The 27,841-nt window shown below is 43.3% G+C and overlaps 2 protein-coding genes across 5 annotated transcripts in view; one reads left to right on the forward strand and one right to left on the reverse strand.

Annotated features, from left to right (window-relative positions):
• The window catches only part of zup1 (zinc finger containing ubiquitin peptidase 1), a 14,542-nt gene extending 8,774 nt beyond the window's left edge, over nucleotides 1–5,768 (forward strand). For all 4 annotated transcript variants that reach the window (XM_088999313.1, XM_088999311.1, XM_088999312.1 and 1 more), the window contains 3 exons: nucleotides 2,020–2,180; nucleotides 2,866–3,086; nucleotides 3,621–5,768. In XM_088999313.1, coding sequence (XP_088855439.1) covers nucleotides 2,020–2,180; nucleotides 2,866–3,086; nucleotides 3,621–3,668 — 430 coding nt within the window. In that variant the 3' untranslated portion in view covers nucleotides 3,669–5,768. The remainder of the gene's footprint in view (nucleotides 1–2,019; nucleotides 2,181–2,865; nucleotides 3,087–3,620) is intronic.
• Nucleotides 5,673–14,950, reverse strand: rwdd1 (RWD domain containing 1). The gene is made up of 7 exons (XM_088999317.1): nucleotides 14,787–14,950; nucleotides 14,401–14,466; nucleotides 13,961–14,091; nucleotides 11,593–11,736; nucleotides 9,365–9,497; nucleotides 8,857–8,919; nucleotides 5,673–6,001 (listed from the first exon to the last, which is right to left on the reverse strand). Exons 1-7 carry the CDS (start codon nucleotides 14,857–14,859, stop codon nucleotides 5,889–5,891), a joined length of 723 nt encoding a protein of 240 aa, XP_088855443.1. The 5' UTR covers nucleotides 14,860–14,950; the 3' UTR covers nucleotides 5,673–5,888.
• Nucleotides 14,951–27,841: the final 12,891 nt, after the last annotated feature.

The following is a 27,841-nucleotide window of genomic DNA, read 5'->3' on the forward strand; positions in this document are numbered from 1 at the left end:
CTTAATCTATACCATCTACTCTGCCTCTCAATAGACAGGTGTACTATAGTTGTGGCGTCACAACACACGCTTGAAAATGGTATAAAAGGCGCTGTCGCGGGACAGAGAGGTGGGGGCGAACCACGGGGCAGAATCATCTCGGACTCACAGACCCAAAGAGACTTGCACAGACCCGCTCAGTCGGACGGACATCACGGCGCGACTTGCTCAACTCCATGCCACAATCAAGCTCTGCGTGTCACCTGCCTGGGAGATCTGACAACGAACCTACTTACAAATAAAGAGAACCATCAAACTCTTTATTGGCGAGCCAGCCAGGAGGATTTTTTTCCCTCCTCTTCAGCCCAATCAACTCTCCAAATGGAAACACCCAGATTTCCCAGCCGCCCGTGAACCCGGCATCTTCACAGCAAGACCCCTCGAGCCGAGCTCCCGATGGGCCGCCACCACCCGTGGGCGCCCCGACCCCACCGTGAAACGTGCCGCACCCTGATGGCCAGCATCATCCAATTCGCCTGGCGACTCTGCAACTAGCTGCATCGTATATGTCCATGATCGCACATCGTCGGACATCGCTTATGTCCACGATCGGACATCGTATATGTCCACGATCGGACATCGCTTATGTCCACGATCGGACTTCGGGAAGACGTTTCATGGCCGACACGGCCGCCGACGTCAGCGTGCTTCCTCAGCGTCCTGCAGAGCGCCATGGCAGCGCGATCATCACCACCGTCGCCGATCACCGGCCTGTCCGTGCCCGGCAGCATGGCCAACCCCACGCACCTTCGTCCTCACAATCCCTCATCGATCGACTCAGACTGGCAGTCGTAGAGCACTCTTTGCCGTGCTCCCGTACAACGACTTCAGGCACCACGAAACTTCCTCGGCAACCACCCCACCGACGCCTGCCATGCCCGGTGACCGTCATCTTGCCTGGCCTCACCATGTCGCAGAATGACTTTTGTTTTTATTTCTTTTTCCTTCATCGCTTTCACCGACTTCGGATCCAGGAGGGGAGCCCTGTGGCGTCACACCACACGCTTGAAAATGGTATAAAAGGAGCTGTCGCGGGACAGAGAGATGGGGGCGAACCACGGGGCAGAATCATCTCGGACTCACAGACCCAAAGAGACTTGCACAGACCCGCTCAGACGCCCCGCTAATGCCGGGCGTCGGTCGGACATCACGGCGCGACTTGCTCAACTCCATGCCATGTCTGCGTGTCACCTGCCTGGGAGATCTGACAACGAACCTACTTACAAATAAAGAGAACCATCAAACTCTTTATAGTACTGGAGTCTTAATCATTAAGTACTATCGGTCTGTCTCTCAGTGTTCAAGTACAGGTGATGAGTAATATGTCATACTTCGCATCATGTATGTCCTGAAGCTCTATGCAAAGGTTGGGCAGGCATTCGCTTTGTTATTTTAATTATCCGATTTGCACAACACTGACATACACGCACACAAAACAGTTCAACCAGTCTCGTCTCAACTAAGCTCTATGAATTATACAGCCCTGTGCAAATCAATCTTATTGTACAAAGTAGAAACATTATTTGTTTCTATGGACTATTGTTAGGGCAATTTGCTAGGCTATACGAACATTTCTATTTCCTTTCACATAGTTTTATTTTCTCGGACTTCCTGTCATCATGTCACATCCTCTCCGTCTTTATAAAAGCTACAGTTACACTATGTGCCGCCCCAAAGATTAAATAATATTTTTGTTCCTACTTTTGATTCCAGCTTGATTTTTCTATTGTTAAACGAACCTAACAACTATAAGCACCATGCCACATTGTGTGCACGTATACATATGTAGGGAGTGCAAATGTCATTTCACAATTACGTTTCCCAAAATGTATTGTGTTCAGTCCATCTATGTAGCCCGGCATAAGATGACCCATGTAACAATGGCCAGCCAGGTGGTGGCCACGTACTGCTTTGAAAAATGAGCAGCGGATTGATTTAAATGATAGAAGAAGTATAAATGACATCTTTTCTTTTTCTCAGTGGCCGCATCATTGACTTCCACCAGCCAACAGGTCCAGGAGGCACCCATCCCCAGCTCTTTGAGTGGGTCAAACAGTACTTCATTCAGTCCTGCAGGGGTAACAGATTGTCTCCCAGAATCACCCAGACCTTTCTGCCCCCACTCTACCTACAGCATCAAGGTGCACATGAACGCGCACGCACACACACACACACACACACACACACACACACACACACACACACACACACACACACACACACACACACACACACACACACACACACACACACACGCACACACAGCACCCCAAAATGTGCATGCTGCATGTGGCCACTTGGTTGTACGGTAGGTATTACACTGGTGAAAAACCAATTTCAATCACAGTTGGCTTTATTTGTCCCTGTATTTTGTATGTTGATAAGGCAGATGGAAAAATGCATTTAGAAAAGTGTACTTGCGTTTGATTTACAAAAAATGTTGACCCGTGTCGTCTTACTTTGTGGTCTTGTCCTTAATAAGTAATTTAACTGGGCCTGGATTTTGACCATCATGTGTATAATAGTTTGAGTTCTCGTATCTCAAGTCTGCATTGGCACCTTAAAAAAAATAGACCAACAATCGTTCTCTTAAAACTCCCATCGCAATGTGACCAGTCAAGGGTGTACATTTGCTATACTAGGCTTCAGCTCACCCATGAACCCAATGAGAAGCCATATGGGAAGTGGATGGAAAGATGAACATAGATTCATGTATCTGTAGATTCATTATCAACAACTTGGCAAACACGGCAACTTTATTATAAGATTAAAATAGTTTTGCGACCATATTATGTCAAAGGATTCCCTGTGTACTCTGTCCTCTAGGGCATAGTCGCTGCATTGTGGGTTTGGAGCAGCGGAAGAATGGAAGCCTGTGCTTTCTGCTTTTGGATCCCGGTTCACCGTCGTCAGACACAATGAAGTTGATGAGTAGAGACACTGTGTCCACAGCCATCCGCCATGTCCGAAAGCTTCCTGGCAGCTTGAAACATAAACAGTACCAGGTAGTGGGAGTAGAGGGTGTGCTGTCTGCCGAAGAGAAACAGGTTAGATGTGTTGTACACAGTACTGTACATATAGTAGTACAGTGCGAAAGTCTCAGCCCGCCATTCGTTTTTTTTTTTTTTTTTTTGCAATTCTACGTTAAAATGTGATTTAGTAGATTCCAGACCACCATCATTCACAAAATTCGGAGAAAAGTGTGTAGTTGTGGTCTGTTCATTTATGTACTGTTATTTGTTATCAGGCTGCTTCTGGGTTCTTGAGCGATGATGACCATAAATATATTGGGTAGGGGGGGTAATATTACTGTGCAATAAATGAATTTAAATTCCTGAATATGTACATTTCAGTTAAGTTTCATCATTGGTGCATGAGCTAATCCGCTACAGTTTTGTGGAAATCAATTGATAGAAATTGCATGATCTTGCTAAATCTAAGTTTTAAAATTAATGTTTTTGCTGTCCAAGTGATCATAAGACTTTTGCACTGTATACTCTATGTACATGAATGATATTTTGAGGGATTTGAAGTATCACTACACTGATTTTTTTTTTTTTTTTTGCTTATTGACTTTATAGATTCGGATCTTAAACTCCAGAACACTGTGTGCTGAAAGGATCCCATGAAGTGTGATTTCCCCCAAATACCAAAGTAGCTCACAATCTTTTTTGTTTAATGTGTATATTAATGTATCGTTTCAACATGTATTGTGTGCTGCACTCATTTGCTAATAAATGTTCAAAATTACTCACCTATAGTAGAGTGGTTCACTTAACTTCCTGGTTTCAGTTCCCATTGAGTGACGGTGTGAATGTGAGTTATTTGTATGTTGCCGAAGATTGGTGATCAGATCAGTCACTTTGGTCTCACGATCAAGTCTTTCTTCAGTGTGAAAAATGTTTTAATGCCTGGACTGTCAAATTCTGCCTTTCTCCTGACCATTTTCCCCCACATTGTACATTGCAGATTTTTGTTTTTTGGTCCATTTGACTCAGCAGTCAAATTGAACAATGAATAAACCGGAAATTGAAATTTATTATTTCTGTGCTGTCCGCGGCCTGCTGCTCTACATGATGCGATGGTCACCGTTCTGAGTTCAACAAAAGGGGATGTATTTTTTCGGCTTTAAAATGTGACGCTTCAACTGTGTATGGTGTTTTTTTCCCAGATTGTTATTAACAACAGGTTAAACATCATTTTGTTCACATTTTGGTGGAGTTTGTTTTGGGCAAATGGGAATTGAAAGATCAATCAGCTTAAAATAATCTTAGATGCTCTCAAAACAACTGGTCGCGCCAATCTCAGCCCATAACTGGGTGGTATGTACAGTACTAAACGATAAACTAAAATGTGTGCGATAATTACAACATGAAATCAGCCAGCTGATATGACAGGGAACTACAGGAAGTATTAATAGAAATAGAGGATTTTTTGCTAATTAATGCATATGGTGTCGCTGAATAGGTTCCTGTTAAAAAATAGGACTTTTTGCCATTTTGGACTTTGCAAGACGAATGAGAAAAACTGCCTAAAGATAAAGCATGCCCAAACATGTGGCAACATATTGAAAAGTGTTGAGATTGTAATTATAGCTAATGGTACTGAGGAAAATCTGTGAAGATGTATATACTGTATATGTAATTGTTAGTTACCCACGATAAAATGATAATACAGTCAAATCTCAGTTTTCGAATGTCTCTGTTCTCATCCCATTCGGTTTTCAACCAAAAATGTCATTTTTATGCCTCGGTATACAACCGAAATTTGGTTCTCAACCAAACTGAGTGCATCTGAATGCATCACTCGACGACCCTCTGCTTCCTTATACGTCACGTCTTCCTCATTGTCTCATTGTGACCGATGCATTATTGTTTTATTTTTGCAAAAATGCTGACATATTTGGTTAAGATCTCCTGAATAGTATGATTTTAAAGCAAGCAGAGGATTGTTTGAAAAGTTAGTGTGCCCTGTGTTTGTCCAAAGACAGCTGGGATAGGTGCCAACACGCCCTGTGGCAGAAAGATAGATTTTTATGTACAGATGTTAATGTTAAAAATTGATGAAAATAAGTTTGTTTTTCTAGAATTTTACACATGACCTGCTCTATTATTAAGTTTGTATCCGGTTTATGCGATGAAATAGTTCAAATGTTTTCTATACTTTGAAGGGATTAAGATTTTTTACATTGATTTTAATGGAAAGTACTGTTTCGGTTTTCGAACAGGTTTCAGAAACGGATTGTGGTCGAAAACTGAGGTATCACTGTACAGTAAATTCTGTTATCATGGGTATAGTGTAGGATTTTGGGGAAATCGGTATGTCGAAAAATTTAAATGCTCTGAATGTTTTTGTAAATACTCTCACTATAAATTTAAGATTATCAATGCCAATTTAAAATGGGTGAAAGGTAAATAAAACTATGAAATCGATCTAAATCCAGATAAATGAGAATTTCAAAGTATAAGAATCTCCAGATCTTCACATGATGGTCCTAAAATGACTTGAGCAGCATAAAGATGACACAAAATGGTCAAAAGAATTTCCAATAAAATGAGCTTCAATTTATGATATTCATAACACAGGATTTAAAATAAGATCCAGCTAGTCCCACAACAATGAAATACTGAAACTTCAGATGAACACTTTATCAATAGAGGAGCGTCGTATAAACTACATGGCCATACTTAAGATTATATTTCACCCTTGTGGACAGTACCAGAAGTCAAGCGTTCATAAAGCATAAACATTTAAACGGGAGGATATGAGATGCCTGGTCAAGTCATTAGTCCAGACAAGAGAAACAGAGTTTCTGTCAGTTGCCTACAGCCCATTATGGTTCTACAGCTTTAGTCCTCATCACTGCCCATCTCTAAAGGGTCGAAGTCAGGGTCATCATCCTCCAAATCCAAGTCCTCGATGTCTTGGAACAACGATTCATCCACTTCAACATTGTTTCCAGCTGAAAGAGGAGAGGACAGACAGCAGAAGTGACTTTCAACCCCAAATCCTGAGGGTATCCGCCTGTGCTGCATGACCACATGGTCTTCCGCCATTCTTAAACAAAGTCACGTAACAAGGCTGTTGTAAGCTGAGGACACTCGCCAATGTTCTGAATGAATATATTATGAACAAAAATGTCACTATTTAGCAAATACTAAAATCAAAAACAGTAAATATTTTAACCTTCTTCTAGGAAAAACATTATCAGAATCAGAATCAGAATCATCTTTATTGCCAAGTATGTAGAACACACGAGGAATTAGTTTCCGGTAGAACACGCTGCACTAGTATCGTTGTCAAAAAAAAAAAAAAAAAACTGCTAAGTGGCACTATACAGTTCCATTATTTATACTTGATTTCTTTACCACATACCGTATATGGGCTTTATTTTATTTTGTTATCCATATTGGAATGCTGTTCTTCAACTGATGTTACTTTTCAAGTTTGACCTAACTCCAACAGTGCACATATAATTTTTACTAGTTGTATTAAGTTCATCCTGTCTACCTGATATCTAATTTAAAACAGATTCTTATCTTACAGACAGTGTATTGTCGGTGTTCAAATACCTGACATGTTTCGACGTCTACTTCTTCCGTCTTCCAAGTAGTTTGGAAGGTGGAGGAAGTAGACGCCGAAAAAATGTCAGGTATTTGAACACCGACAATACACTGTCTAAGAAAGGCATGGGCAAACTACGGCCCGCGGGCCACATACGGCCCGTTAGGCTTTTTAATCCGGCCCGCCGCACCTGCCCAAATTATAGTAAAAACAGCGTCTGAAACTCATGACAAAAAGTTAGCGGACAACAGGGCAGATAACTGAAAAGTTGCCTGCCCCATCTTTCACAACCTGAAACACAATGAGACAACTAATCACATTAAAAAACATTGTCACAAAGTATAACGTTTTTTTTTTAATCAAGAATGTACCGACTACAAATACTACCTTGCTTAATTTACAGTAAATGTGCATAGCTAGATTTTGCTGCAGTAGTCGATTGTCATTGTGGTGCACAATGCAACGTTTGGATTGTTTCCTACGAGCCACTCAGCCCCTTTCATGAGTCTCACGTACACTTTACAGTCACGGTTTAATGTAAATTTACGTTTTGTAGCGTCACATATGTTGTTAGCTTCTTTTGAATCTTTCTTCTGGGCTGAGGTTCTGTGCATCTATTTTGGAAAATTATATGCAATTGGACGACTTTATAACGCTTGCGAAAGTCTGGAAGAAAGAAGCAGGCTTCTGATTGGCTGCCGTGCCGAGTATGCAAATTTCACTGCAGGTTGCCTATGTCTGTGTGCTCGGCGACGGTACACGTGTATTGTTTGCGCGTGAAGGCGAGGGCTTTCAGTGAGGAGTTTGTTGAGCGCGCGGTCAGGACAAACCATCTATGATTTGACGGAATTTAACACAAGTAGGTATTATTGAGCTTGAATATTTCATTGTGGAATAATATGTTTTGAATGTTGAAAGTGATTCCATTTTTCAATAAATGTTGATTTCTTTAACTTTGCCCCTTCAATGAAAACGTATTAAAACAGACGCAATCTTGATGAATCACAGTGCATATGTTATTTTAATCTATTTCCATTTCCTCCTCCAAGTATCTGCGAAGTAGTATGTAAACGCCATATTCCTTGAGACAAATTTATTAACTGATCAGGGATATTTTTCACATTTGAAAGACAGTTAATAAATCGGGTTCTTACTGTGCTATGAGGTTTGTACACACTACATTTAAAGAACAACCGGAACCATTTTTTTGTGTTTCCCACTGACATTATAAAAACGTTTTATAGCATCTATAATACCCAAATCAGGCAGGCTGATATTTTTAGTTAAATGAAAAACACCAATAAAAATGACTTCAAAATGAATCCGGAAATGGCCAGTTTCAGAAGGTCCCACCCCTTTGTTCGTGACATCACGCCATGACGTCTTGCCTTGCTCGAGAATCAAAACAATGGCTTCAGATTCGGAGAAGATGTTTTCTTGTTACTCATCCAGTTATGAATATGATTCAAGTTCTGAAGAGGAAAGCGTAAATGTTTGCAATTGATTCAAGGAGTCCTCCCATATCAATTCGAGCCGTCAATGACAGCAATGTAGCACCCAGAAAATGCAGAAGATTGCGCCCAAGCTCCGTTGGAAATGGACTGATTTGTCAGCTGGGAATTTGTGTCAGCGAATATCAAATAGTTGTCTTGGTGCAACACACAACGATTCACCATGGCGTTATTTATGTGTTTTCCTTCTAATTTCGCCATCAACACGAAGTTTTCAGACCAAACAAAGTACCCAAAATGCATTGTGTGTCGCTTTCTCGGTCAGGGGCGGTCCAAACGTGACGTCACATGGGCATCGTCATCACCTCGAAAACAAGACTTAGTGAATATTCAGCGCAAGTCTTAGAACGTAAACTATAGCTATATGCTGTGGAATCTTTGTAAAATACGCTCAGTCAAAGTCATTTGAAGTGATTTTATTAATTATGGACATAACTTGTCGGGAGGCGTCGGTTGTCCTTTAATGCTTTAGGTTTAGTATTTCCGGCCCAAACACTCCCTCTAAATGCTCCTGGCCCGGCCCCTCTGTCAAATTTTAGAACCCAATGCGGCCCGCGAGTCAAAAAGTTTGCCCACCCCTGGTCTAAGATAAGAATCTGTTTTAAATTTAAATTAAATATAATTTTTACTGTCAAGTAAATACAGGTTAAAACAAGACCACAAGTTACAACTATGAAATCAGCTTATTTCATTGGACTGTTGCACAGAAACTCAAACGCTATCTCGTCATCAACACATTTACCGTCTTCGAGGAACTGGATGTCTGATGTGTCCAGATTACGGTCCGTCTCAAACAGTTGTTTGCCTGTGTAAAAACATGTGCCTTTAAATTTCAAGTGTCAACATCTTAATTTAAAATCTGTAACAGAAGCTGTTTAAATTGTTTTTATTCATTCACACTGTCTCATACAGTGAAGGGAAATAAATTATCTTAAATCTTTACAAAGCTTATTTAAATACAGTAAAGTCTCGTTATATCGATATCGGATATATCGATAGTCCCGGTTATATCGATACTATTTCTGTGCACGTACAGAGAAAATTACATGCAAACAGGGTCGGATATATCGATAGTCCCGGTTATATCGATATTTTTTCGGACTCCCTTGAATATCGATATAACGAGACTTTACTGTATTTCAAAACATTATCAAACATTTGGTGACTAATTTAATTATGCTATTTATGATGATAAAGGGGCTAAGAGCAAAAGTCAATGTCTTACTGCTTGCTGCAAGTGGAAGATTTACCTGTGAGTTTTGCTTTGCCTGATTGCTCGTCTTCCTTCTGTTTTTTCCTGCGTATTTCAGCCACTTCGATTTCAAACTTGGCTTTCCATGCCAGAAAGTTTTCAATTGTTACCACTGTGCCCTGGAACGCTACCTGTTGACCATGTGTGCAGTATCATATTCAATCATCATCATCATTCAATATTGTGCTGTGGTTTATCGGTGTGCTGGTGCACCTGCCAAATTCTGGGCGGATTCAATTAAATTACATCAGATGCATTGTTCTGACCTGGAGCCTTTTGAATGCTATCCCTCTTGCAGGCCCTGTGCAGACAGCATTTGTAAAGAGGCTGTCCCCTAACTCAAAATTGTACTGCATAATAATAATCTTAGAAAAGGTGAAGACATTCTTTCTCAATAAAGTACACACTTTTCATTGTATAATATAAAAAAATAGGAGAACAACCTGTTTGGTCCCTGAATGTGAAATGGCTAACCTTAACAGGACCACATATACATTTTTGTATAAAATAAAGCACTGCTATTATTTATGATCTGATTTATATTAAATGACATTCATTAAATTTAATTTAAGATGTGAAATTGGAAAACATGAAAAAAATAAATCATCTCAATCCTTCATTCACTGAAAAGTGGGGTGCTCGTGTGTGCAACTAGTCAGCCTGGTAAGATATCGGACTAAATTTGGACCAGGAAAAACAACTTTAAAAGGACAACCGACACCATTTTTTTGTTTCCTAATTGAGATCAGAAAAACCTTTTATAGCATCTAAAATACCCAAAACGGCTGATATTTTAGTCAACTGCAAAACACCAATAAAAATGACTTAAAGTGTCGCAAAACTACTTCAAAATGACCGCGGAAAGTGTGAGTTTCAGATGGTCTCGCCCCCTTGTTCGTGATGTCACACTAGGACATCTTCACCTTGCTCTAGAACAGGGGTCGGGAACCTATGGCTCGCGAGCCATATATGGCTCTTTTGATGATTGCATATGGCTCGCCGATAAACCTAAATACATATTCTCGTTTTGTTGCCGTTCATTTCCTGTTGGGGCTGCAGTTGGCGGAAAGCGCAATTTTGATTGGATGACACTGACCTAGGGTGGCAGAAAGCGCAATTTTGATTGGATGATACTGGCCGTCAGTTGAAACAGGTAAATGCCCCTTTAAATGAGCCCGGCGAATTAAAAAAAAATGACGAGTACGCTCCAGCTTGAATGCAATGGAGGATTCGCTATTCTAATTTGCAATGAAACAATAACATCGATGAAACAGTCGAATGTCAGTGATATTTCAACAAGCCCAAGTATATTGCAGATAGCAGGTGTGGAAGCTGTGCAGGCTAGCTAGCAGTAACTTCGCCTAAGGACCCGGCAAGTTGACTTTCATTCCGATCGTTTGGCTGGATTTTTTTAACATTAATGAGGAACGAAAAACCATTCATGTTAACAAAGTTATTTTAAATAATACATTCTGACATTTTGCTGAAAAGTGGCCACGCGTGCTCGCGTGTGTGTGGCTCTCACTGAAAAACATTTCTAAATATTTTACTTTTATGGCTCTCTTAGTCAAAAAGGTTCACGACCCCTGCTCTAGAATCAAAACAATGGCTTCAGATTCGGAGAAGATGCTTTCTTCTTACTCATCCAGTTATGAATATGATTCAAATAGTTCCAAAGAGGAAAGCATCAATGTTTGCAATCGATTAAAGAAGTACTTGCGTATCAATTCGAGCCATCAGGACTCCAATGTAGCGTCCCAGAAAATGCACAAGATGGCACCCAAGCTCTGTTGGAAATGGGCTGATTTGTCTGCTGGGAATTTGTGTCAACTAGAATCAAATAGTAGTCTTGGTGCAACACACGATTCACCATCACGTTATTTATGTGTTTTCCTTCTAATTTCGCCATCAACATTGACCAACACGAAGTTTTCAGACCAAACAAAGTACCCAAAATGCATTGTGTGTCACTTTCTCAGTCAGGGGCATTCCAGACGTGACGTCATGTCAGGCATCGTCATCAATTCGAAAACAAGACTTCCTGAATATTCAGTGCTAGTCTTAAAACGTAAAACATAGCTATATGCCGTGGAATCTTTGTAAAATACGCTCAGTAGAAGTCATTTGAAGTGATTTTACAAATTATGAACACAACTTGTCCGGCGGCGTCGGTTGTCCTTTAAACCACAAGACATAATGTTATAAAGCATAGTGCACCCCTGCTACCTTCTCTGCTTCCTCCGCCTCCCTCTCTTTCCGCCGTTTTTCTTCTTCTCGTCTGTTCTTCATCAGGTCTACAATTTCATTGAGTTTCTCCTGCACGGCGGTCACCAGGGTAAAAATCATCACCATTCCCAGATTTTCTTCTGCCTACAGAGAAAAACAAAAGACAAAATCCCTTTTTGAAACTAATTACAATTATAGAATGGAGCTCAACAATTGTAAAAAGTTGATTGAATTAACTTATTTTCAAAATACTAATAAAAATGTACATTAAAACAAACCGTATAAATACATTTAGAGAGCTGTATGAAAAGGCAAGACTTTGATTTGTTGTAAATGTTCTTTTCCTTTCGGCTTTTCCTTTTAAGGGGTCACCACAGCGAATCACTGTCCTCTATCTTCAGTGGTTTGATTCACATGTTTGTTTTGGCCAAGCTTTTACGTCGGATGCCCTTCCTGACACAACCCTCTGTATTTATCCGGCCGGGCTTGGGACACAAGAAGACTGTCATGATGCCAAAAGAAATGTTAAATAATTTTGTGTTTTCTGGATTTTGGATGGGAGAAAGGTGCTCATTTCTCCCCATGTAAATTTCTCCACTGCGACACTAATAAAGGCAAATCCAATCCAATCCAATCCAAAACAGTAGAGTTGGGCGACCACTAATTGACTCTGAGAAGGTGATTGCAACCACCTGGGAATGGCCAATTGCCACTGGGACCTGATTGGCCCGAAGCTCAGGTGAAGCACCTTTAAAACCAGACTGAGCCAGTCACTTGGAGGAGGAAGAAGAGGGAGAAAGGACAGCCTGGAGAGCAGTGTTACCTGTGGTCTGCCGAAAACTGATATCAACCACAACTTCAAATAAAGAAAACTCACAATACCCTTCCTGCATCTGGCTGTAACTTTTATCATCTTTCCACCTGCATGCTGTCTCGCCGCACAACAAAGACATTGGTTTATGTCCCCTTGTGGCTACAGAACAAGTAACTAATACAACTACAATAATTTATATTAATCGTATTCTTGAATTATAATTATGATAATAATATGAAAAGTGTTCATAAATATAACATAATAAACACAACAACTACTACAACTACCAATAATAATAAATTATATTAACAATATTGTATGAAAAACAATAATATGAAAGGCGTGTATAAATAAAATGTATTAATGACCACAACACTACGACTACTACTACTACTACTAATAAATTATATGAATAATATTGTATAAGAAATATATAAATAATGATATTCATATGAAAGGTGCTTATAAATAAAACGTATTCACAACAACAGCAATACTACTACTAATAATAATATTTTATGTATTTATATATTTTAAGTTATGAGCAATTACATAATCGATTTCTAATGCACTGTACTGCTGCTTTCAGATTTAACAATCGAAGCAAATAATTAAAATTGTGTTTATCCTCTACTTGGATAGCGCACACAAACTTACAATCACCTGATCGACAAATTAGACTTATCTTCTACGACGACGATGTGCATTTTATTAAGAATATTGTCGAGTTTGTTGTTTCTATGAGCACACCTCAAAGCTGTTAAGCTGCATGCCACAAAACGTAATGGAACACAAGCCAAGGAAAATAATGTTTAAATTGAGTGAGATCTGGATTGTACGTCCAGGTTTATCATTCGTATTAACTGACAACTCACATTCCCAGATCACTGCAGCCATTGCATTTAGAAAAAAATATTTGTATTGTTTGTTCACTGTGTTGTGAGGTGGCAATTTTCATTTGTAATAGACCAACCCAGTTGGAATCCCATCGGACCTTGCCTGTCCAGGCCAAAAAAAAACAGATGCAATGGACTTGAGTTATTGTTGAGATGCTAGATGACATCCAGACTAATGCTTGCCGCACTCCAAAACGTAGAATCATGTAACTAAATTGAATATGCAGTGAGCATACATTTAACCAGCCCATTCATATTGGGAAAATTGTATAGATAGATGAAAAGAAGGAACATGTGGTGCAGTCGAGGCAATGTTGAAGAACTGGTTGAAGTTGAAATTAAAAACATGTTGTGACATCCGTGCCCATTATTGTAGTACAGGAACAAGAATGTTCAATGGTAATCGTATACCAGAAAGCACTGAAAAGCTTATTGGATATATCCTTCCTGCCCCCAAACAGATTAGAAACAGAATGACTGATAGGCAGATGGACGATTTGATCTAAATAAAATCTGTATATTTTATTCAACTAGTTTTCCTATAACAGTCAAAACATCCTAGACTGATTTTAAGACGGGAATGCAAAGAAGATTTAAGTCAATTCAGGTGACAATTTCCATCGAAGATTTCCAAATGATTGCGAAGTTATGTTCAGACCTGTTGCTGCAGTAGTGTTAGGACGTCATCCATATCACTGTTTTCCAGGTTCTCTTGGGAGTGGACCTCCCAAAGTGGTGCTTCATCTGGGTATTTTTCAACATATGTAAATTTTAAAGTTGCTTCTACAGCTGCAAGGGGAGAGGGAGGTAAAAATCATGACATACAGTCAACATATATACATTTTAATTGAATATATATTAACAATCAATAAAGGTTTTATGACAAAAAGTTGACATTGGAACCCTGACTATTCACTGTAAATATAAAGATAGATTGGAAGACAACTAGTATCATGGAAGAAACTTTGACGCTTCCACTGTATTTTCAATTTTAAAACGCCATCATAAGAGCCAGTACTTAATTGATACATTTATAAGGACAAGATATTTCACAAAGGACAAAACAGTCTGCGTTACTATCATGCACAACATACTCACTTTCACCATTTTCCCCCGCGTCTGACGTTACAGTGATAGTGAAGCTGATGGGGTCTTCTGAAAGCACTGCAATCGTATGAAAATCGTTAATGTGATGAAATCCATCCAACCATGTCCTGTACTACTTTTTCTCATTCGAGATTGCCCAGCTGATTGAGCTAGCTTTGGGTACCTGATATACATCACAATATGCTGTTATGTAACATTACACAATAAACAATGTCACGAATGCAATGTCAAAATGCATATTAAAAACGCTACAAACGGATAGGTTTTCAAGATACCTAAACAAAAAAAATGACTTTTTTTTCTCCTGCCAGTCGATTGCTCGTGGTAGCTACTTGGGTGTTAGACGTCTGCCATTGTCAACATTCATGTAATCACACCTGTAAACGAGTCCGGATATATAGACTCGATTGCTTCCAGTTCATTTTTTTGCTCTTCGGCATAGTCAGTCATGTTCGCGTTGTTGCAGGTTATCTACCAGTAAGCAAAACCATCACCACGGTGTTACGGGCAGCCGCCATCACCTGCTGCATGTTCCGGTAGTTCGATGATGATCGATTATATTCACCCCCTTCTATAAATAATTTTAAATATATCTAAAATCGAGACAGTGCTTCACCTTCTGATAATATTCTGATTATAAATGTATATTTGTGCCTTATTTAATAAATATTTTAGGCAGGTTTCTTCGTTTTTTCGTTAAAGAAACAGAAACGTTCGTGTTTTCGATTATTTTTGTCTGCGAGTTGTCTTCCTGTCGTAATGTTTGACAAGAAACGTTAAGATACATTACCGCTACCTACTGTCACGGAGTGCAATCTACTGATACGGACTTTTTAACGCATTATGAAAACCCCGTATTCGTCAACTTATACGTTTTCCCTGTATTTTATACGTTTCTTTTCCATATTGACATTTTCCTGACTCGTGAGTTCCTATTTTGAAAAATCGACATATTTCACCTATATTGGTGAAAGATGTGACAGTCTTACTTGGGGAGAATGAAAACAGCAGGAATCAGTAATGATCAAACCATTAGAGATATGTGTGCCAAACTGCCGAACTGAGACATCTGTGTAAGCTCTCAGTCGTACAGTAATGGTCCATCGATGACAAGGTTTCTTCAGCCGACATCTGTCCTTATTTGAAGGTGTCGGACGTTTCGCTTCTTATCCAAGAAATTTTGTCAGCAAACTAAATTCTTACCGTGTAGTTTAGGCCTTATATATATATATACAGTAAAGTCTCGTTATATCGATATTCAAGGGAGTCTGAAAAAATATCGATATAACCGGGACTATCGATATATCCGATCCTGCGCCGAACTGCATTAAACAAAAGCCGCCAAAAGAGGGCAGCCAAGCGCCATATAAGAAACGGAGCTGGCCATTAGCTCCCTTTTTTTTGGGTCAGCGATGCTCCCCCAATGTTGCCTCAAAATGGCACATATAATTCTTTAATGATTGTAAACATGTATGCTTTAATCTTCAGAACTACAGTGTATTTGAAACATATTCATAACTGGATGTGTAAAAAGAAAGCATATTATCCGAATCTGAAGCCATTGTTTGGATTCACAAGCAATGCAAGACGTCTTGGCGTGAAGTCATTTTTATTTGCATTTGAATAAAAAGTGGCATCGGCTCTCCTTTAATACACAGTATGGAATGTTAATAATTTTCAAAATCATCGCGCTTCAGCAGACAAAACAAGAAACATTGTTGCAAAAAACGATTGCATTCATATACAGTACAGTGGGCATGTACATAACACAACAGGGAAACTCCAACGCTTACATCTTACTGTATTATGTATACAATTTAAAAAAGTCATCAATCTTCTTCTGCTTCCCATTTTTACCTTTTAACACAAACACTTCAATCTCGTCTGCTACACACGAGCTAGCGTCTGAAAATGAAAATGGCTCTGCTACACGGGTGCTGGGCACGTAACCAAGTCACCTGACCAAGTCGACCAATGGCGCGACTGATGGCGTGACACGTAACCAAGACACGTGACCAAGTTGACCAATGGCGCGACTGATGGCGTGACACGTAACCAAGACACGTGACCAAGTTGACCAATGGCGTGACCGATGGCGTATCACGTGACAAAGTCACACGGCCAAGTCGACCAATAGCGCGACCGATGGCGGCTCATGTGACCAAGTCGACCAATGGCGCGACCGATGGCGGCTCACGTAACAAGACACGTGACCAAGTTGACCAATGGCGCGACGGATATATCGATATAAACAACAAAAATGGCCAGCGGGGGATGAAAAGGAGCACCGTAATAACCGGATTATCATAATAACCGGGTATCGTACTAAATGGTACTAATTATACATAAAAAGACTAGAAATGTGCAAGGGAAATGAAAATAGTATCGTAATAAGCGGTACTATCGATATAACCGATATCGATATAACGAGACTTTACTGTATATACCCACTACCCACTCTCGAGGACTTGCACACTGCAAGAATCCAAACTAGGGCGCAGAAAATCCTACTGGACCCTCCCCACCCTGCTCACCACCTTTTCCAGCTACTCCCCTCAGGCAGGCGCTACCGATCCATGCGCACCAAATCCAGCAGACATTTAAACAGCTTCTTCCCCCAAGCCATTAACTCTTTGAACTCTTTGAACTCTTTCAACAGTAGCCAAAATGGAACTGTATAGTGCCACTTAGCAGTTTTTTTGACGACGATACTAGTGCAGCGTGTTCTACCGGAAACAAATTCCTTGTGTGTTCCACATACTTGGCAATAAAGATGATTCTGATTCTGATTGAGATTCTGATTCTGACAATGTATTGAATAAACTACATTGCTTTGTTTTTCATTTGGCAGCCTATCTTTCGGATGCACTAATTTTTGCCTTAGTGTTTATCGGTTTGAAATAAGTAGGAATTTTGTGTTGCTAAAGGACTCTAGTTTTTCAGAAACTCCTGCAATGTAAGGTACTGCTACTCCTGTCCTTTTTGTGTCTTCAGAATTTTTGGTTTCATTCCCTATTCTTTCTTTCTGACATTTGTTAAAAGACAACCAACGTCACTTTTTTTGTTTCCTAACTGACATCAGAAAAAACTTTTATAGCATCTAAAATACTCAAAACACGCAATATGATATTTTTAGTCAAATGCAAAACACCAATAAAAATGACTTAAAGTGTCTAAAAAGTACTTCAATTGGAAACCGGAAGTGGCCAGTTTCAGACGGTCCCGCACCCATGTTCGTGGTGTCACGGCAAGACGTCTTGCCTTGCTCGAGAATCAAAACAATGGCTTCAGATTCGGAGAATATGCTTTCTTGTTACTCATCCAGTTATGAATATGATTCAAATAGTTCTGAAGAGGAAACCATACATGTTTGCAATCGATTAAAGAAGTACTTGCGTGTCATTTTGAGGGGGAAAATGTAGCACCGAATGTGTCATCTGGGGGCGGGGGGAAATGTAGCACCGAAAAGAGGCAGAAGAGGTCGACAAAGCTCAGTGGAAAGCTTTGCGGAAATGGGCTGATTAATTCCTTACGATATTTGTCAGTGAATATCAAATAGATGCTCGGTGCCACACACAAGGATTCAGCATCGCGTTATGTGTTTTCCTTCTAATTTTGCGATCAACACGTAGTTTTCAAAGTATTGCAAAATGCATTGAGGTGATTCAAGGTATGTCCTTTCTCGCTGAGGGGCGTTCCTTCAATGACGTAGGGCGAGGTTTCGTCACCAACTCAAAAACAAGACTTCCAGAATATTCAGCGCGAGTCTTAAAATGTAAAATATAGCTATATGCGCTGGAATCTTTGTAAAATACGCTCAGTAGAAGTCATTTGAAGCCATTTTAGAAATTATGGACACAACTTGTCCGGAGATGTCGGTTGTCCTTTAAATGACCACTGAGGGTATCCACAGGAGTCAAAACATATCAGAGGAGCACTCACAGGAGCCGGGATAAGGGTACTGCAATACAAGAAAATCCTTTCACAAACCGCCTGTAGAACGAGGCTTGTCCCCAAAAACATTTTAACTACTTCTGGTCCATTGGTACTGGCCAGTCTTTGATTGCACGGACTTTCTCCTCCAGCGTGCTGATGCCCTTACCGTCCACTAGATGGCCGAAGAACTCCACCTTCTGCCGCATGAAGTGGCACTTATCTGGGTGCAGTTTCAGCCCAGGTGCTGCAATCTGCCCAAGCACCAGCCTCAGAGATTCCATTGCCGCTTCAAAAGAATGACCATGGACGAGGACATCATCCAAATACAACAGGCACTTTTGCCTCGGAATGTTTGTGAGTACTGTGTCCATCAAACGCTCAAATGTCCCTGGTGCATTGCATACTTCAAAACTCATGACCTTAAACTTCCAGTGTCCTCGGGTGGCGCAGAATGCTGTCTTGGGTCCGGACTCTGTGGTCAGAGGGACTTGCCAGTAGCCACTGTGCAGGTCAAGTGATGAGAACCACGCAGAACCTGAGGCCGGATCCAAGGTCTCGTCTCCGCGTGGCAGTGGGTAGAAGTCCTTTCTTGTGACCTAATTGATCGGTCTGTAGTCCACGCAAAACTGCGAATTGGTGCTCTTTTTCTTGGGGACCATGACCACGCCAGATGCCCACGGATTGTTGGAGGGCTCGATAATATCTGCCTTGAGCATAGCTTGTGTGACGTTTTGCAAGGTGGTGATGGCAGATGTGGATCCTAAAAAGCAAGCAGGATGGAGGAGCAGGTTGTATTTGAGAAATTGTATTAAAATAAAGTCAACAGGAACAGAATCTAAAATATCAAAATCTTTCAAACAGAAAAATACAAAGTATCAAAATAAAGACCAAGAGTAAAAGTCTGCCCAGATTAAACAAACGCATGCACAGCATACAATGCACAATGCATTCATCAATGACCCCACACCAATGGTCGTCTTTTCAGTGTCACTTGTGTAAGGACCAGCACCTGCGAGGCAGCAGGCAGGGCTGACAGCGCTACCCAATGGTCGCCAATCCGAACGTGGCAGTCCGCCAAGGCTCGGGACGACCAGCACCTGTGCAGGTGCAGGTGGGGCCGACAGTGTCACCCGTTGGTCGCCAACCAGATCATGACAGTACCCCCCTTCAAGGGACTGCTTCCAGAAGTCCCAACAGTCTCCCAAAAGTTCCACTCGCCAGGAAACAATGGTGGAGACGGCAACCGCTGCCTCTCCTGCATACGATGGGTGGCGGCCCGATGGGAACGGCACTCGACCTGACATGGACGTGGGCGCGGCACGGATCGTCGTGGGCGTGAGTGCGATCCCTCTCGCACGTTCGCGCGATGACGCATGGCTCAACGCGGACGTCGAACTGCCAGGCGCAGAGTGGCACCCCGGACGGCCGTATGGGACCAGATCTCGGCTGGACGCCGACGTGGGCGTGAATTGCCCGGCACCGGGGAAACGAGACCTGTCCTGAGCCGCTCCGGGATCCAGCGGTGAGTGGGGTCTCGGACTGACGTTGACGCATACGTTGCACGGCTCGTCGTGGATGCGAATGAATTCCACACGCACAACGACAGCGTGGCTGGACGTGGGCGTGCACTGCCAGACACCCTGTGTCACCCTGGACGGCCACCTGGAAGTACGTCTCGGCCGGACATTGACGTGGATGTTACGGCTCGTCGAGTGATGCAATTCAAACTCGACGAGGCGTGGGCTAACGTGGACGTTGCACTGCCAGACACAGGGTGGAAATGAGACCGGTCCGGGTCGGGTCATTCTGTCACGTTTTGCAAGGTGGTGATGGCAGATGTGGATCCTAAAAAGCAGGCAGGAGGGAGGAGCAGGTTGTATTTGATAAATTGTATTAAAATAAAATCAACACGAACAGAATCTAAAATATCAAAATCTTTCAAACAGAAAAATAGAGTAAAAGTCTGCCAAGATGAAACAAACGCATGCACAGCATACAATGCACAATGCATTTAACAATGACTCGACACCGGATGGTCGTGCCGGCCGGTACTGATTGTAATGACCAGCACCTGCGAGACAGCAGGCAGGGCTGACAGTGCTACCCATTGGTCGCCAATCCGAACGTGGCAGTCCGCCATGGCTCGGGACGACCAGCACCTGTGCAGGTGCAGGCGGGACCGACAGCGCCACCCGTTGGTCACCAACCAGATCATGACAGCTTGGATCTCTTGATCTGCGGCCTCCTGCTGGGCCAAAGGCAGGCGTCGAGGACGAACCTTCACTGGTCGCGCGTCACCCGTGTCGATATGGTGCGCAACCAAGTGAGGCCCACCTCATTCTCACTGACAGCAAAAATGTCATTGAATTCCCACAGTACCTGCCAGACCTGCTCCTCCTGGTCGACACCTAAGCCATCACAGTTCTTCTCCCAAATGGACTGGATAGCCCCGGTCCGGCTCCGGTCTCTGCTGATTGACCCGGGGTCAACTTCACTGACATGGCTGGGTTGATTGTAAGTGACCCCCCCGGTGCGAAGTCCATCACAGGGCGAGCAAACTCTACCTGACTACCGTCGAAACCTGAGGAGTCAGCAGTGCTGCTGTTTTGGTCAGGCTGGTTTGGGTCATCAGTACATCCATGCTCTCTGCTTCTGCCGTGTTGATGGCCACCTCTGGTGCACTATGCCGAGACGCCGTGATCAGCTCCACATGCTGACCGCTCGGTAGGGTGAGCACTCCAGCCCCCAAGTCCACCACACATTTTGTGGCTTTTAAAAAGTCCCGTCCCAAGATACAGGGGTCACTCCAGTGTCTGAAATAATGTCTGCCCAGATGCCCGGAACGTGCAACTTTTACGTCGGGCGTACAGCTTCCAGAACGTCTCTGCCCAGGTGGCCAACAACTTCTTCAAGAAAATAATAATAATAATAATAACCCAAAAAAAAACAACTTTTTTTTTAAACAAACATTTGCTTTATTCAATAAAGCGAACATTTGAATGAAGATTTAGAAATCTAAATGAATAAATTATTCCAATTTTGAAATCTTCGTTTGGTTTAGAAATTTTAGAATTTCGTTTCGTTTGTCAATTTGCAATTTGCACGGCAGCCAATCAGAAGCCTGTGTCATGCTTCGGACTTTCTCGAGCGTTATACAAAACGGGGCAAGCTGCTGTCAGTAGTACTCCTCTGGCTGTGATGTCCCTCTCTGTCGCAAGAGCGAGTGCTTCTCCGAGCGCCGCTGGGTGGGCAAGCTGGACGTGCAGGCGCAGTTCATCCGGTCTGAGTGCTTGGATGAACTGGTCACGAATCAGTTCATTTTGGATGTCCTTTGGCATCCCAGCATATGTCCGTCGGCCGAGGCTCTCGATCTCACGGGCAAGACAATGCAGCAGCTCAGCGGGACGTCAATCACGCTATTTCAACTCGCAGCGCAAGGTGTCTTTCAAGTTAAACTCGCCGAAACGCCACTGTAAAGTGCCCACCAGCGCGCTGTAATCGAGTCTCTCTCCGGGGCTCAGCAGCAGCAGACAAGAAGTAGCCTCATCACTTAGTGAAAGTGCCAACTGTGTCACTTTCCCCTTGTCCGGCCAGTCTGTTGCGTCACACGAGTGTATGATTTTGAAGTGCGCTTTTCAACACTTTCATGTCTTTCAATTCTTTGATCTCCTTGATGTGCGTATCACCCTGACGCATAGCACACGCTTGCAAATTGTATAAAGGAGCTGTCGCGGGACAGAGAGATTGGGTGAACCACGGGGCAGAATCATATCAGACTCATCTCGGACTCACGCCCGGCTTACGCCGGGCGTCGGACGGACATCACGGCACGACTTGCTCAACTCCACGCCACGATCAATCTCTGCGCGTCACCTGCCTGGGAGATCTGACAACGAACCTACTTACAAATAAAGAGAAACATCAAACTCTTTATTGGCGAGCCAGCCAGGAGGATTTTTTCCCTCCTCCTCAGCCCAATCAACTCTCCAAATGGAAAGATCCAGATTTCCCAGCCGCCCGTGAACCCGGCATCTTCACAGCAAGACCCCTCAAGCCGAGCTCCCGATGGGCCGCCACCACACGTGGGCGCCCCGACCCCACCGTGAAACCTGCCGCACCCTGATGGCCGACATCGTCCAATTCGCCTGGCGACTCTGCAACTAGCTGCATCGTATATATCCACGATCGCACATCGTCGGACATCGCTTATGTCCACGATCGGACATCATATATGTCCACGATCGGACATCGTCGGACATCGCTTATGTCCACGATCGGACTTCGGGAAGACGCTTCATGGCCGACACGGCCGCCGACGTCAGCGTTCTTCCTCAGCGTCCTGCAGAGCGCCATGGCAGCGCGATCAACGCCACCGTCGCCGATGACCCGCCTGTCCGTGCCCAGCAGCATGGCCAACCCCACGCACCTTCGTCCTCACAATCCCTCATCGATTCTCCGATTTGACCGATCCCAGCCGAACAACTCACGGTGAGAAGACCTTCCGGCATCGACTCGACGGCCGCGAGGAAAGTTTCCATCGATCGACTCAAACTGGCAGTCGTAGGGCACTCTTTGCCGTGCTCCCGTACAACGACTTCAGGCACCACGAAACCTCCTCGGAAACCACCCCACCGACGCCTGCCATGCCCGGTGACCGTCATCTTGCCTGGCCTCACCATGTCGCAGAATGACTTTTGTTTTTATTTCTTTTTCCTTCATCGTTTTCACCGACTTCGGATCCAGGAGGGGAGCCCTGTTGCGTCACACGAGTGTATGATTTTGAAGTGCGCTTTTCAACACTTTCATGTCTTTCAATTCTTTGATCTCCTTGATGTGCGTATCACCCTGACGCATAGCACACGCTTGCAAATTGTATAAAGGAGCTGTCGCGGGACAGAGAGATTGGGTGAACCACGGGGCAGAATCATATCAGACTCATCTCGGACTCACGCCCGGCTAACGCCGGGCGTCGGACGGACATCACGGCACGACTTGCTCAACTCCACGCCACGATCAATCTCTGCGCGTCACCTGCCTGGGAGATCTGACAACGAACCTACTTACAAATAAAGAGAAACATCAAACTCTTTAAGTCCGCTGCATCGGCCACCAATTCGAACTGGGCCTCCCAACTTTCTTTCCCGGCGAACTTGGGGGCTTTTATGGGGGCCAAGCCACCCCCAGTGAGCCGCCACTAATGTTTACGTCACCCCTCGTGCCCGCTACGCCCAGGCGTGGCGCCGTAATGGCAGGCAAAACGTGTAAAATGGTCTACCAGCACAAGCACGTATTCATAACCACCCTTCCATTTGTCAAGATGCAAAAAGTCAACAGAGACAAGTTCAAAAGGCTGAGTAGTCACAATATTAGTGAGAGGGGCTCTGGTCTCACGGTTGGGCTTCTTGTGTTTTAGACACACACACTCTCTCAGTACATAGTCCTCTATTTCTTTTTGCATAAAGGGCCAGTAAAAACGATCCCTTCCAAGGGAGTCACGAAGGCGGTCAGGTGTCGGCTCTCTTTGGACACGAACCCCTGGTGGTATGCTTTGCCTTGGTCCAGGAGCGAGAAGATGGTGTTACCCCCAAGGCTGTCCGCCACGTCCTGTACCCGTGGGATGGGGTGCCGGTTAGGGTGTGTTTTCCGATTCAGCTCTCTGTAGTCAATACATAAATGCAGTGTACCATCTTTTTTTCCTGACACAGACGACAGGGGATGAGTAGGAGGAAGTGGACTTTTCCCACCCACCCCTGTGCTATCAAGTCCTGTAAATAGTCTTTCACCTCTCTGTACAGTGGCTTTGGTACAGACATATATGTCTTTGAAACGGGCTCTATGTCTTTTAACAAAATGTCCAATTGTAGGTTTTCCACACACCCTATGTCGTCGTCCGATTTTGAAAATGATGCTGATTCCTCTCTCAACATCTGCTGAACGGTCATTCTTTTATCTTCGTCCAGATGAGAAAGGTTAATTGGGGGGGTCTCACTGCTCTATGAGAGGGATGGTGGTATCCTGGACATGACAACCGCTGAAGGAAGGTATCTTTTAAATATGTTGGCTGGGTAGACAGACCCTACTGACTGCACTGTACCAATAATAGTCTTTACTGGCAACTTAATGTCATGGTTAGTAGGGTTCTGGACACTAACAACTATATTAGGGATAGAACCTGCCTTTACTGAGGCCAACGAGTCACAAAACTTTTGTGGGTTTTCACTTGGGTCAAAACCCAATGTAACATCTTCCTTAAAGGGCCTAGCCTGTACTTTGCATGGAATAAGAAGTGAGCTATATCTAGCTATAGTGAATCTCTCATTTGTTGTTTTTACACGGTACTCATGTGCTTGTCCCACACTAACTGCTTTTATGAAAGTGGCAGCTTTATTGCGCCTAAGGTGGGGAAAAGCTAGTCTAACCGATTTCAAGAGCTTTTCTGTATCCCCTTTTTGTGTCTCAGAGAGGCTATCTAACACAAGACGTTCAATGACATTAAACCCTATGATAGGACACTGTTGCTGGTTACCTTTTAGTACTAAAACTGGTACAAGTAGCCCTGGATCATTAGCACCAAGTTTAAATGGTATCTCAAGCCATCCTACATAAGGCATATCTGTTCCATTAGCTGCCACAATATTGAGAGTATTATCAGGGTCAATAAGCTCATTCACATTTTTCAATGACACGTCAGGTAGGTTTGTTTGTTTCCATAACTCATGTACAGCACACACCTGTGACCCCGAGTCCCAGAGTGCTTCAACCCTTTTGTTACCCAAAAAGCACCGAATAAGACATTTCTTTCCCACTAACTCCCTGACCGAAGGTAATTTGCCACACTGTTTCTTATCTGTACGCTCGACAAATGACTGCTTATGTCTCTTCAGAACGGGGCCACATGTGTGGGGCTTACATTCCATTTTCATAGCACCACTGTAACACTGGGACCTATCTGTCTCTGTGGTCACACCATGTCCCATTGGGGTAACCCTTTCTAGTTTAAAGCATGGCTCCTGGCTGGGTTCTGCGCTTTTCAGCCTGCTCTGAAATGTTCACTACTTCCACATTTAAAATAGTGCTGACAATATTCTTCACCTGTCTGAATACAAGAATAACACCTGGGCTGAGGGCGACGGGGCATGTAGTACTTCTGAGGGACGAACCGCTGCTGGAACTGTGCTGCCCCCTCATCGGCCTGGGACCTCGCGCTGGGTGGTACTGCTGAAGAGCTGAAGGGGAGTGCTGGGTGTAGTAGTGCCTGGCTGGTGGATCTACCTGATATGGTGAAGGTGGAGTAAAGACGACCTGTACAGGGTAGTGGTCAGGCAGGCATTCAGGCCCTCCGCTGGTGGGCGGAGAAGTGGCTGTTGGTTTCTGAATAGTCTCTTCGATCTGGGACACTTCCGCACGCAGCTCCTTTAACAGCATCATCTCTGACCTCATCTCTTTGATCTCTGAAAGGAGTTCATTCGGCACAGTAACAGTACTCTGCTTTAAGACTGTCTTCTTCCCAATCGGGGCTGGTGTGTCATCTAACTGGACAGTGTTCACTGTATTCACCCCCGGAGCAGCATTTTTCTTTTTTCCTGCCGCTCTTTTTCATTTGCACATGCTCTGTTTTGCATTTTTCTAACAGTACTTCATCTGATGTGGTGGTTAGCAAGAGGAAAGGTTGCATGTCACTCTTTACATTGTCACTCTGTAACCCTGTCAGAACTGTGTGCAGGAATAAACTCTGGACCAATGTCGGATCATACTTCAAACCTGATTCAGCCTCTTGAGATGCAAAAATAATCCTTTGACAAAGATCCATTGCCCTCAGTAGGAAGTTCTGTGGAGACTCTTTATTGGTCTGCACTTCCGATGAGAGCTGCTTGTACAATTCAGTGGCTCCTCTCTCCTGATAGTGAGAACGGAGAATCCTTCGGAAAGAAGGTAGGGTGAGGTTCCCTTTCCCTTCGAGGTAACTTCTCCACTGCGTCGATGATCTCGTCCCCGTGGTAGCCTTTATTGAGCCCACTTTCTATCTGTCTCACCATACTAGGAAATGTGAGTTTGTCTTTTTGTCCGAGCTCACCTATTTGTCCAGATATCTTGAAATCTTTGCGCCAGGGGCCAGTGTCTGGGGGCATGCTTCTCTTTCGCACTGCATCTTCACCTTTTTCACTTGGTTTGGCTATTCCTAGTTCAAAATCTTTTATACTTTCAATCAAGCCATCCTAGCAAATCAGACATTCCCCCATCTTGTAGCTCTAATTCAGCTTTCCCGATGTAAAATATTAATTCGTTGGCCTCGAGTCTTGTCTGTAAGTTGTTCTCTTTTCAGTCCAGATATTTGGATTTCAGCACATAACTGTGACAACGGTTGAAAATTCAGTCCAAATAACTTGCCTTTGACGTCCAACTGTAATTCCTCTAGCTCCATTTTCGAGAGGGTACACGCAGTTCAACTGGCCGGATTCACTTCATAGACTTCCAGTGCCCTCTAGTGGTGGATGTACGCACAGAGATGCAACCAGAGCACATGTAGAAAAAAAAAACAACCCAATGCCACTCCGATTGGGTTGATTGGGGTATATTCAGCGCGAGCTTCTACCCACGGCGAGTAGACAACACTCGAACGCAAGTATCCCAGCGGTGCCTCCAAAATGTTGCGCTCTCCACTATGGTAAGGGAGATACGGTGTTGTGGGATCCAGAAAAAAAACCACAAGACAAGCAGTGCGATACGTCTTGACTCAACAGTGGTTTACTTTGAATGCCCAGATGTAATGCAAACGTATGCGTACAACAACTTCCTGTCCAACCCTGTAAATCGGTCCGACACGAATCACAAACCGAAGCAGGCGTTCCTTGCTTAAATAAACATTTTCGCTATATATCATTTGTAAACTAATGTAACTATGCGAATGGAACCAAAATACTAAATAAGATACATTTCAACCTGTCACAGGTCCTTCCTTCTTTCAGTGACGTCACATCTCCCCGACAAGCCCAGCCCTCAAACATGCACAACACAACCACCGGACGTTACAGTATTTAACATAACTATGTCAATCAAGAGTTGCTTGTTCTGTAGCCACAGTGGGACATAAGCCAGTGTCTTATTGTGCCGGTCCCAAGCCCGGATAAAACAGAGGGTTGTGTCTGGAAGGGTATCCGACGTAAAAGCTTGGCCAAAACAAACATGCGAATCAAACCTCTGTAGGTGGAGGACACTGATTTTCCGTGGCGACCCCTTGAAGGGAAAAGCCGAAAGGAAAAGAAGAAGATGTCAATCAAGGTAATTTGAATATACAGTACATGTATCAGTGTAACGGAGTTGTACACTAATATTATTAAATTATGATGGAAGTGACGCAACGGCGCACAGTGTGGCACAAAGTCCCGCCCATAGTTTCCAGAACAATCTGGACGAGATTCATGGTGAGTTGCAATTATCTGATGGTCTGGATTAACGCGCATTTTCATGACAATATCTTATTTTGTTTCCCCTTTTG

This window comes from Hippocampus bargibanti, linkage group LG06 (assembly GCF_051943395.1).
Source record: "Hippocampus bargibanti isolate YZ-2025 linkage group LG06, ASM5194339v1, whole genome shotgun sequence".
In the NCBI taxonomy this organism is placed as follows: domain Eukaryota; kingdom Metazoa; phylum Chordata; class Actinopteri; order Syngnathiformes; family Syngnathidae; genus Hippocampus; species Hippocampus bargibanti.